Source organism: Symphalangus syndactylus, chromosome 10 (genome assembly GCF_028878055.3).
Source record: "Symphalangus syndactylus isolate Jambi chromosome 10, NHGRI_mSymSyn1-v2.1_pri, whole genome shotgun sequence".
In the NCBI taxonomy this organism is placed as follows: Eukaryota; Metazoa; Chordata; class Mammalia; order Primates; family Hylobatidae; genus Symphalangus; species Symphalangus syndactylus.
The window spans coordinates 89,193,648-89,205,721 of record NC_072432.2 but is presented as its reverse complement, the minus strand read 5'-3'; the positions used below and the strand labels follow the sequence as shown (position 1 = coordinate 89,205,721).

Sequence of the window (12,074 nt, the reverse complement as noted above, 5' to 3'; positions counted from 1 at the left end):
AATCATTATGTTGATAGTTCTTCCTGTGATGGACTGAATATGGATATGAGGATCCATATTTCCTTTCTGTCCTTTTTTCTTTTTTTTCTTTTTCTTTCTTTTTTTTTTTTTTTTTTAGTCAGTGTCTTGCTCTGTTGCCCAGGCTGGAGTGCAGTGGTGCAGTCTCGGCTCACTGCAACCTCCACCTCCCAAGCTCAAGCGATCCTCCCACCTCAGCCTCCTGAGTAGCTGGGACTACAGGTACACACCACCACACCTGGCTAATTTTTTTGTAGAGACAGCGTTTCGTCATGTTGCCCAGGCTGGTCTTGAACTCCTGGACTCAGGCAGTCTGCCTACCTCGACCTCTCAAAGTGCTAGGATTACAGGTGTGAGCCACCATGCCCAGCCCCATTCCTTCCTTTTTATCCTGGGATACACTATTGGGTTCAAGCCTGTATCACCTCTCACCTGAACTATTGCAGCCTCTCCTAACTGTCTCTCAACTTTCAGTGGCTCGTATCACCAGTCCCTACTCCATATGTCCGTATTGTCAGTGTTGCCCCAACTTAAAGCGGCAATGACTGCCTGCTGGGTGAAGTCTAAACTCCCTCGTAGGATGGTTAAGCCCTTTCACAGTTTGGCCTTAGCCCTTCTGGCCTTACTCCTCCATGCACCCTGTATGCTAGGATTTCAGTTGAATACTCTCTTTTTCTTTTTCTTTTCTTTTTTTTTCCTTTTCTTTTTCTTTCTCTCTTTCTTTTTTCTTTCTTTCTTTCTTTCTTTCTTTCTTTCTTTCTTTCTTTCTCTCTCTCTCTCTCTCTCTCTGTCTCTCTCTTTTTTTTATTTTTTTAAAGGAGACAGGGTCTCAATCTGTCACCCAGGCTGGAGTGCAGTGGCACAATCAAAGCTCACTGCAGCCTCTCGGGCTCAAGTGATCCTCCCACCTCAGCCTCCCAAGTAGCTGGGACTACAGGTGTGTGCCACCACGCCTGGCTAATTGTTAAAAATTTTTTTTTTTGTAGAGGCATGAGTTTTGCTCTATTACCCAAGCTGGTCTTCAACTTCTGGGCTCCAGCGATCCTCCCATCATGGCCTCCCAAAGTACTGGGATTACAGGCGTGAGCCACCGTGCCTGGCCACTTGAATACTATTGATATTTCTGATCGCTTCAAACATGCTGTAATTATCAGCCTTTGTATATGTTGTTCCTTTGCCTAGAACACCCTCACTACCGTCCCCACTTCTGGCCACTGCCAAATTCATACTCATTCTTCAAGCTCCAGCTCAAGTGTCACCAGCTCAGTGATGTACTATCACTCCCCCACCCTGGCTTATCGAGCTTGAATGAACTGCTCTTTATTCTGTGATCTCAGTGTTCTTGATTCACATCTCATATTCAGAGCATCAATAAAATGGCTATAAACGTCTTTAAAAGAAACCATAGGAATAAAATCCAGTCCAGACATAAGGTTTCTGAATAGAAAGAGGAAAAAATTCTACTCCGTCAGGGTTTTAAAGATCAGTTATTAGGAATTACCTTTCCAGAATGTTTAGTATCATCTTGACCATATTAATTAGCTTGAGGGCAGCTGTAAGAATGTTATGTAGACTAAAGTGACCTACCGCAGTCTGCTTTATTTCATAGTTGCTCCTTTTGCAAGTTGCATAGGAACAAGACTGATTCTTAGAGCCTTATATCTCATATGTCCCTACACTGTCCTTTACACTCAGTAAGTATCTGTGGAATTGGTGGGGTTCTGAAGCATCAGGTGTCCAGGATGAACTGATGATTCCAGCTCTTGTCTCTTTCACTGCAGTGTCTATTCAGGCCACCAGTCTGTCTTAATTCCTCCTATGGAGTTAGAGAACAACCTTTTCCTCTGGCTCGCCACAGTCAACCAGTACAAAATAAGGGACACTTTCTGCTCCTATTCAGTGATGGAGCTCTGCACCAAAGGTCTTGGCAACCAAGTGGAAGTGCTAAAGGTAAGAAGCAGCTCCAGCGGGTGGCCAGTCCCAAAAGGTTTTGAAGAAATGGGCCAGGACGTAACAGAGCCAGAGCAGGGGCTAACAGACATGTTTGCTTGCCTTTTTCAAGTCGCTCAGTTAAAAAGGGGTGTATTGTAAACCTTGGCAAGTTTATCTCTTCCACCTTCCTAATTAAGTGCACTCTTCCACAGTTTAATATGATTCTTACTTTGTGGACAAGAAGGGGAAACTGGTTGGGAGGCTAACTGGAAAGACTATGTGAACATAAAAGGGAACTGTGGCTTCCAATACTTTTTTTTCCTAATAGAATTTGAAACCTCAAAATATTAGGAATTCAGAATATCCCCAAAGATAAGGGTAACTCACTCATTCATGTGTGTGTCAAATGATGATCTGTCTGACTTGCAGATGAGAAAGTCAGAAAATACTGAATTTTCTTTGATAGAAAAATATCTTTGGAATTCAAAAAGAGACGAGATTAGTTCGCCAGAGTTCTAGATTAATTTTTCTCTCAGTCCCATCAAACAGGGGGATATCTAAGGTACAGAAATGAGGAGGGATAAAAACATATTGCTGAAGAGCCTTAGATTTTTAGAAGAAGGAGGAGAGAACTAGAGAATGAGCAAATTTATCAGCAGATAGTGATTTTAATGGGATGCTTTGTCCGTTTCTTCTTTTCTGAAAGCTGCTTTTCTCTGTGTGCCTGAGGTGAGAATACACAATTGCTTGGCCTTTCCTGACCAAGGAGCTAGAACAGTGGCCTTACCTGTTCAGTTCTTTTATGATCCTACTGACTTGGCTCCCATATAATGGTGTCTTGCAGACCAGAGGGATCAACCTCTCCTGCGTCCGGACCTGTGTGGTGGTGGCGGAGGAGAGGCCCCGTGTTGCACTCCAGCAGTCCTTCTCTAAGCTCTTCAAAGACATCGGGCTGTCCCCGCGGGCTGTCAGCACCACTTTTGGATCAAGAGTCAATGTGGCAATATGTTTACAGGTGACCCTCATGAAATCTTGTCCGCTCACAAACGGGAGAGGAATGTGGAGTGTCCCAGAGCACGGGCTTTGGAGCCAGGCTGCCTGCGCTTGGCCCAGCCGCGCTTACTTGCTTCGGAACTTTGGGCTTTTTAATCTTGACTTCTTTGTGTCTCGTTTTGCTCATCTGTAAGGTGGAGGCAGCTTCCCCAGGCGGCTCTGCACAATCACTGAGCTGCCAGCTCGGAGTTCTTGGAGCAGTGCTGGCAGTGAGCGTAGTGTTCGTGTCTACTTGAGTCGTTGTCGTGTGGTCATGATGACGAGTCACAAAGATTTGAGTCCTATTTGGATTTTACTTGTATCTGACCTGTTTTTCCTTTTTCTTTTTCTTTTTTTATTTGAGACGGAGCCTTGCTCTGTCACCCCAGCTGGAGTGTAGTGGTGCAGTCTCAGCTTACTGCAACCTCCACCTCCTGGGTTCAAGCGGTTCTCTCACCTCAGCCTCCGGAGTAACTGGGATTACAGGCGTGTACCACCACACCCGGCTATTTTTTGTATTTTTATTAGAGACAGGGTCTCACCCTGTTGACCAGGCTGGTCTCAAACTCCTGACCTCAAGTGATCCAGCCTCCTCAGCCTCCCAAAGTGCTGGGATTACAGACATGAGCCACTGCGCCCGACCTGACCTTCTGTTTTTCTGTCTCTATATTCTATACCATTTTTTTCTTTTTTTTTTTTCAAACAATAACCTTGTATTCTCTTCTCCACCCAGATGGCAACTTTATCATGTTATTCTTGATGGGTAAATAACAGAAAAGGGACTAGAACTGAGACTAATTTTATGTATTAATAGGTAATAAGGCAAATATAGCAGCAGGTGTGGTGGTTCATGCCTATAATCCCAACACTTTGTGAGGCCAAGGCAGGAGGATTGCTTGAGCCCTGAAGTTTGAGACCAGCCTGGGCAACATAGTTGAGACTTCATCTCTCCCCTACCCCCACCACCCACCCACAAAAAACATAGCTGGGCTTGGTGGTACATGCCTCTAGTCCCAGCTACCTGGAAGTCTGAGGCAGGGGGATTGCTTGAGCCCAGGAGGTTGAGGCTGCAGTGAGCTGTGATTACTGCTGCACTCCAGCAGCCTGGGCGACAGATTGAGACCCTGTCTCTTAAAAAAATAATAAGGCAAATATAGGCATGGACAAAAGTGAGTGAAAGAAGATAGCACACATGGGTGGATTTCAGGTCTTCTGTGACCTTCTTTCAGAAGGGTCTTGATGGTTTAACCTTGAGCCCCATCATAGCCCTCTTACTGGTTTTGCAAGTCCCTGGGTTGCCGACCTGTCTCACCTCTGTTTTGAATCCAGGGATGAAAGCCCTCCTCAGCATGGAAACGTTTTAGCGCTGCCACAGTCCCCGTGATAAGAGTGAGAGCAGGGGGCCTACTCTCAAGGGGAGGAGAGGCAAAAAGAGTGTGCATTTTTCATGTGTATGGCTACATTATTTCTTGGTTTGAAAATGTGAAATACAGTTTATTGAAATTCTAAACAATGCATTGATTTGTCTTTCTTTAGGGAACCTCAGGGCCTGATCCGACTACCGTGTATGTGGATCTGAAATCACTAAGACATGACAGGTACAACAGATTTATTAATGCTCCTTTCCTACTAGTTCCTAAGCATAACAAATTCGGAACCTCAGAGCCAGCATTTTCCCTCATTCCTTTTGTTCATATCTTCCAGGAGGGGAATGGGAAGAGGGAAGGAATTTGTTTTTATCATTAATACATAAGATTTGGCCGGGCGCGGTGGCTCATGCCTGTAATCCCAGCACTTTGGGAGGCCGAGGCGGGTGGATCAAGAGGTCAGGAGATCGAGACCATCCTGGCTAACACGGTGAAACCCCGTCTCCACTAAAAATACAAAAAAAAAAAATTAGCCGGGTGCTATGGCGGGTGCCTGTAGTCCCAGCTACTCGGGAGGCTGAGGCAGGAGAATGGCATGAACCTGGGAGGCAGAGCTTGCAGTGAGCCAAGATAACGCCACTGCAGTCCGGCCTGGGCGAAAGAGCGAGACTCCGTCTCAAAAAAAAAAAAAAATACATAAGATTTACATTTATAAGAAAGCTTTAATTCTCTCAGTTGCTACACTGTTCTTTAACATTAAAGTATAATAGTTATTGCCCATATAAAAGTATTTGTGACATTTGATATAAATTAAACTAAAATGGATAGTCTCTTTCCTCTAAGAGTTTAAAAATAATAGGACAGATAAGATAAATGAGGCAGAGCAGGGTTTTTGAAACAACCCTTTATCTGAGCCCCATGGGTAAAAGCCGGCCTCCTTAGCCCAGAAGGGAATTTTAGCTGTGCTTCACGGTGAGCGCTGGCCCAGGGCGCTAAGACCTCTCTTCCCAAGCCCCACTGCCCTGGCTGTGCTATCTGGAGTGCCCCACTGCGCTGACCTAGCCTGCATAGGTGGAGCACCTCTCTCATGCAGCACTTTGAAACCTAGGAAGATTTTGCCACCCCAGAAGAGGTTTGACAATGTCTGGAAACATTTTGGGTTGTCATAAAAGGGGGCTTGCTACTGACATCTAGTGGGCAGAGGCCAGAGGTGTTGCTAAACACTCCGCAATGCGCAGGATAGCCCCTTTCAACAAAAAATTATCTGGCCAAAATGTTAGTAGTGCTGAGTTTGAGAAACTCCACTGTAGTGTGGGGAAGAGAGACAAGTTAGAGGTCGTGGGAAGGCAGCACTGAACTGCAGGAACATGGCGACTTCTCTTCTTAAAAGCCCTGTACATAGTAAATACCGTTCTTCTGCAGGGTTCGTCTCGTGGAACGCGGCGCCCCTCAGAGTTTGCTTCTCTCAGAGTCTGGAAAGGTAATTTGTTCTGTTGACCATGGGGAAGGTGGGCTGTGTGGCGAAGTGGTTCAGTTTAAAGAAACCAGAAGCCATATAATATATTAGTGTCCAGGGCAAGCCTTAATTGAAATCTGGAGATAATTTCAGCTTGGCTAATACCTTCAAATTCATATGGGTACATAGATAAGAAGAATAGTCAATTTGAACTCTCTTAATTTCCATCGATTTTTAAAACTCCAACTGACATGTTATTCTTATTGACAGACCAGCAAAATGCAGTGCTCATTGTATGAAAGGTGGATAGAAGAGCTGGTTCTGTGGTTTTTTTTGTTTTTTTTTTTGACATGGAGTCTCACTCTGCCACCCAGGCTAGAGTGCAGTGGCGTGATCTCAGCTCACTGCAACCTCTGCCTCCCAGGTTCAAGGAGAATTTGCCTCAGCCTCCGAGTAGCCGGGGTTACAGGCACCTGCCCCCACGCCTGGCTAATTTTTGTGTTTTTAGTAAAGATGGGGTTTCACCATGTTGGCCAGGCTGGTCTTGAACTCCTGACCTCAGGTGATCACCTGCCTCGGCCTCCCAAAGTGCTGGGATTACAGGCATGAGCCACTGTGCCCGGCCCGGTTCTGTCTTACAAACATCACAAGGAGAAAGCTAGGAGAGGCTGAGATGGGAGTGTGGTTTAAGGTCAGGAAAGACACACATGCATTTAAAGTTGAAAGGAAAATAAAAATGGGGATGAGATTAAAGATATTTGAGAGTTAACATCTGTGGGAGTAAGATTTCTTAGATTAGAATGAGGCTATAAAATGTCAAAAGAGAGATTTAGTGAGAAGCAATTTACTAAGGATGATAGGAAACCCACATGCATTGTCAAGACGTGGGAATTTCTCTGCCCTTTGACGAGATAATGATGATACCTCGGAATCCTGTCTAGTAATTCTGAAGGGCAGAGAAAAAATTGTGGAGGGAAAAAAAGAATCCCTGCCAAACCTACGTGGTGGTGTATCACCCCATGGGGCGCTTACTCCAGTCTCACTCTCCATTTGCATCTGCGAGCGGAGGGGGGTTTGGCTGATTTTGTCACTGCCTTGTCACATCTTCACTTGCCTCAGCAGCCAAGCACACCTCATGAGCATTAGCCTATGCCCGCCCTGGACTAAGGGAACCGCCTTGTCTCTTCCTTGAGGTTTTAGATGTTTGCGCCCAGATAATTATTGAGGGCTTCTCAAGTAACCTCATACTTTAGAAATCCAAGATAAAAAGGGAGTTCGAAGGGGGCAGAATATGGGTAACCAGAGAGGCCCTTCTTTTGTTAGAATGGCTGAGCCATTCCCTCAGCCAGCATATGTGTCTTCCTTTTCCTTCCTGAGGAAGATCCTGGGGTCGTGGATATCCTTCTGTCCTGCAAAGCTGCTGCTGTCCTCTCTCACTCTTCACATTCCTCCAACTCTAGCACCAGCTGGAGTCTGGAGTGGAGTCACTCAGGCTGTCCCTGCCTGCTGCCCTTTCTGTTTTATTTTTTTTTTTATTTTTTTTATTTTTTAAATAACAAAAAATTTATTTAATATTTAGAAGAAGACTTTTTTTTTTTTTTTTTTTTTTGATAACTCAAGGTATTTAATAGTCGACAGGTCAAAGGTTGTTACCAATCAGAGTAGACACTAGATAGATGGTGGTACCTGGGCACACTGGTTGAATATAAGTGCTGGTCCAAATGTGGGCATGTGACACAGGATGAACCAATCCAAGTCCTTCCCATGGATTTTTGAAATAAGTTTCCCAGACGGGGCGGCCAGGCAGAGACGCTCCTCACTTCTTCCCAGACAATAGGTGGCCGAGCAGAGGCGCTCCTCACTTCCCAGACGATGGGTGGTCGGGCAGAGGCGCTCCCCACTTCCCAGACGATGGGTGGCCGGGCAGGGGCGCTCCTCACTTCCCAGACGATGGGCGGCCGGGCAGAGGCGCTCCTCACCTCCCAGACGATGGGTGTCCGGGCAGAGGCACTCCTCACTTCCCAGATGGGGCAGCCGGGCAGAGGCGCTCCTCACTTTCCAGACGATGGGTGGCCGGGCAGAGGCGCTCCTCACCTCCCAGACGATGGGTGGCCGGGCAGAGGCGCTCCTCACCTCCCAGACGATGGGTGGCCGGGCAGAGGCGCTCCTCACCTCCCAGACGGGGCGGCCGGGCAGAGGCGCTCCTCACTTCTTCCCGGACGGGGTGGCCGGGCAGAGGCGCTCCTCACTTCTTCCCGACGGGGCGGCCGGGCAGAGGCGCTCCTCACTTCTTCCCGGACGGGGCGCCTGGGCAGAGGCGCTCCTCACTTCATCCCGGACGGGGCGGCCGGGCAGAGGCGCTCCTCACTTCTTCCCGGACGGGGCGGCCGGGCAGAGGCGCTCCTCACTTCTTCCCGGACGGGGCGGCCGGGCAGAGGCGCTCCTCACTTCTTCCCGGACGGGGCGGCCGGGCAGAGGCGCTCCTCACTTCCTCCCGGACGGGGTGGCCGGGCAGAGGCGCTCCTCACCTCCCAGACCATGGGAGGCCGGGCAGAGGCGCTCCTCACTTCCCAGACGATGGGTGGCCGGGCAGAGGCGCTCCTCACTTCCCAGACGGAGCGGCCGGGCAGAGGCGCTCCTCACTTCCCAGACAGGGTGGCCGGGCAGAGGCGCTCCTCACTTCCCAGACGATGGGTGGCCGGGCAGAGGCGCTCCTCACTTCTTCCCGGATGGGGCGGCCGGGCAGAGGCGCTCCTCACTTCTTCCCGGACGGGGCGGCCGGGCAGAGGCGCTCCTCACTTCTTCCCGGACGGGGCGCCCGGGCAGAGGCGCTCCTCACTTCTTCCCGGGCGGGGCGCCCGGGCAGAGGCGCTCCTCACTTCTTCCCGGGCGGGGCGGCCGGGCAGAGGCGCTCCTCACTTCTTCCCGGGCGGGGCGGCCGGGCAGAGGCGCTCCTCACTTCTTCCCGGACGGGGCGGCCGGGCAGAGGCGCTCCTCACTTCTTCCCGGACGGGGCGCCCGGGCAGAGGCGCTCCTCACTTCTTCCCGGACGGGGCGCCCGGGCAGAGGCGCTCCTCACTTCTTCCCGGGCGGGGCGGCCGGGCAGAGGCGCTCCTCACTTCTTCCCGGGCGGCGCGGCCGGGCAGAGGCGCTCCTCACTTCTTCCCGGACGGGGCGGCCGGGCAGAGGCGCTCCTCACTTCTTCCCGGGCGGGGCGGCCGGGCAGAGGCGCTCCTCACTTCTTCCCGGACGGGGCGGCCGGGCAGAGGCGCTCCTCACTTCCTCCCGGACGGGGCGGCCGGGCAGAGGCGCTCCTCCCCTCCCAGACGATGGGAGGCCGGGCAGAGGCGCTCCTCACTTCCCAGACGATGGGTGGCCGGGCAGAGGCGCTCCTCACTTCCCAGACGGGGCGGCCGGGCAGAGGCGCTCCTCACTTCCCAGACGGGGTGGCTGGGCAGAGGCGCTCCTCACTTCCCAGACGATGGGTGGCCGGGCAGAGGCGCTCCTCACTTCCCAGACGATGGGTGGCCGGGCAGAGGCGCTCCTCACTTCCCAGACGATGGGTGGCCGGGCAGAGGCGCTCCTCACTTCCCAGACGATGGGTGGCCGGGCAGAGGCGCTCCTCACTTCCCAGACGGGGCGGCCGGGCAGAGGCGCTCCTCACTTCCCAGACGGTGGGTGGCCGGGCGGAGGCGCTCCTCACTTCCCAGACGGTGGGTGGCCGGGCGGAGGCGCTCCTCACTTCCCAGACGGTGGGTGGCCGGGCGGAGGCGCTCCTCACTTCCCAGACGGTGGGTGGCCGGGCGGAGGCGCTCCTCACTTCCCAGACGGTGGGTGGCCGGGCGGAGGCGCTCCTCACTTCCCAGACGGTGGGTGGCCGGGCGGAGGCGCTCCTCACTTCCCAGGCGGTGGGTGGCCGGGCAGAGGTGCTCCTCACCTCCCAGACGGGGCGGCCGGGCAGAGGCGCTCCCCACCTTCCAGATGGGGCGGCGGCCGGGCAGGGGCTGCAATCCCAGCACCCTGGCAGGCCAAGGCAGGCGGCCGGGGGGTAGAGGCTGCCGCGAGGCCAGACCACGCCACCGCCCTCCAGCCCGGGCAACACCGAGCACTGGGTGAGCGAGACTCCGTCTGTAGTCCCAGTACCTCGGGAGGCTGAGGCGGGCAGAGCACTCGGCGTCAGGAGCTGGCGACCAGCGTGGCCAAGACGGCGAACGCGTGCCTGCAGCGAAAGGAGAAAAGGCAGGGAGCAGTCGCGCGCGCCGGCAGTCCCAGGCAGTCCGCGGCGCGGGCAGCAGCAAGGCGAGTAGACTGTAGCCTGGGCCAGAGAGGGGAAAGAAAAAAAAAGAAAAGAAAAGAAGAGAAGAGAAGAGAAAAAAGAAAAGAAAAGAAAAGAAGGAAGGAAGCGCCCTTTCTGTTTTAAAGGGTTTCACTGCCATCATTGCAGTGAATGAGAAAGAGCATGAAAAGGGAAAGGTTATTCTACAAATTCTACTGTTAAGGTCCTGATCTGGCCGGGCGCGGTGGCTCACGCTTGTAATCCCAGCACTTTGGGAGGCCGAGGCGGGCGGATCACGAGGTCAGGAGATCGAGACCACGGTGAAACCCCGTCTCTACTAAAAATACAAAAAATTAGCCGGGCGTGGTGGCAGGCGCCTGTAGTCCCAGCTACTTGGAGAGGCTGAGGCAGGAGAATGGCGTGAACCCGGGAGGCGGAGCTTGCAGTGAGCCGAGATCGCGCCACTGCACTCCAGCCTGGGCGACAGAGCGAGACTCCGTCTCAAAAAAAAAAAAAAAAAAAAAAAAAGGTCCTGATCTGTAGTTTCTTATCCCTTTGAAGAGATGGCAGACTGGCTCCCATTTTATTTTTGAGGCTGAGTTTTATTAGACCTTTGGTCTTCAATGAACTGAGGAAGGTTCAGTGAGAGCAAGACACAAGGTCTCTGCCATGGCCCCCTCAGGGTAGCTGCTGTGATGCCATTGCAGCTGGCTCCCACCGTGTGTGCCTCTCCCACCTCTCCAGCAGGTAACTAACTGTGCGTTTCCTGGAGGTCATTAGATTTCACTGAACTCAATCTTTGTATTTTCCCTTTGATTCTTAGATTTTACCTGGAGTGAAAGTGGTTATTGTTAATCCTGAGACCAAAGGGCCGGTTGGAGACTCTCACCTTGGAGAGGTTTGTAATAATTTTAATTTTTACTCCGAAAAGTCAGCAGTAAAAATCTCTAGGGTTCACATTTTAGAAATCAGTAAAACTGCAGATTTAGCTTTCCCCCATTGTGAATGGAGTTAATTTTTTTCTGTAAGGCATGAGACTGAAATTGACAGAAGAGGGAGATTGAAACTGGGATCCAGGGAAGATTTAGGCACTCAGACTGGAAATGGTGCCATATTTGTCCACTGACATGCCCTTAGCTAGAAAGGAAAGTGAGCAAATCCTACATGTTCCCACCTATTAAGGTATGAAACTGAAAGGAGTCACATATTTACAAATTTTTAAGGTCATTCAGATGTTATATTGTATTCTAAAATGTATCCATGTTTGCATTAACAAAAAAATTCTAGGCCTAGCCCTTTAACAAAAAATATTTATATATAAATACATATTATTTATATATAAGTATGTAAAAATTAACTATATAAAATAGTTAATTTTTCTTCCCCCAAATCTTTGTTTTTGTTTGTTTATTTGAGACAGTGTCACTCTGTCGCCCAGGCTGGGCTTACTGCAACCTCCGCCTCCTGGGTTCAAGTGATTCTTGTGCCTCAGCCTCCCAAGTAGCTGGGACTACAGGCACGTGCCACCACGTCTGGCTTTTTGTATTTTTAGTAGAGATAGGGTTTTACTATGTTGCCCAGGCTGGTCTCGAACTCATGAGCTCAGGTGATCCACCTGCCTCAGCCTCCCAAAATACTAGGATTACAGGCATGAGCCCCCATGCCCAGCCTCCCTAAATCTTTGAAGGATGCTGATATTTCATTATGTAGCTGAATGGGAGGAGTAAGTGCAGGAGCCAGATGACCTGGGCTCTGCCACTTACAAGCTTGTCAGTATTGGACAGGTTAATTTCTCGGGGCCTCAGTTTCCTCATCCATAAATAATAATAGCACTGGCGGCTGGGCGCAGTGGCTCACACCTGTAATCCCAGCACTTTGGAAGGCCAAGGCGGGTGAATCACGAGGTCAAGAGATCGAGACCATCCTGGCCAACATGAGGAAACCCCGTCTCTACTAAAAATACAAAAATTAACTGGGCGTGGTGGCGTGTGCC

At 50.8% G+C, this 12,074-nt stretch overlaps 2 protein-coding genes across 12 annotated transcripts in view; both read left to right on the top strand.

Moving 5' to 3' along the window:
• DIP2B (disco interacting protein 2 homolog B) overlaps positions 1–12,074 on the top strand; it is a 265,307-nt gene that overhangs the window by 241,626 nt on the left and 11,607 nt on the right. For all 11 annotated transcript variants that reach the window (XM_063610477.1, XM_055294834.2, XM_063610474.1 and 8 more), the window contains 5 exons: positions 1,800–1,968; positions 2,795–2,965; positions 4,519–4,580; positions 5,772–5,829; positions 10,905–10,979. In XM_063610477.1, coding sequence (XP_063466547.1) covers positions 1,800–1,968; positions 2,795–2,965; positions 4,519–4,580; positions 5,772–5,829; positions 10,905–10,979 — 535 coding nt within the window. The remainder of the gene's footprint in view (positions 1–1,799; positions 1,969–2,794; positions 2,966–4,518; positions 4,581–5,771; positions 5,830–10,904; positions 10,980–12,074) is intronic.
• Positions 7,707–10,885, top strand: LOC134731532 (collagen, type I, alpha 1a-like). The gene is made up of 2 exons (XM_063610590.1): positions 7,707–10,304; positions 10,611–10,885. Exon 1 carries the CDS (start codon positions 8,496–8,498, stop codon positions 9,855–9,857), a length of 1,362 nt encoding a protein of 453 aa, XP_063466660.1. The 5' UTR covers positions 7,707–8,495; the 3' UTR covers positions 9,858–10,304; positions 10,611–10,885.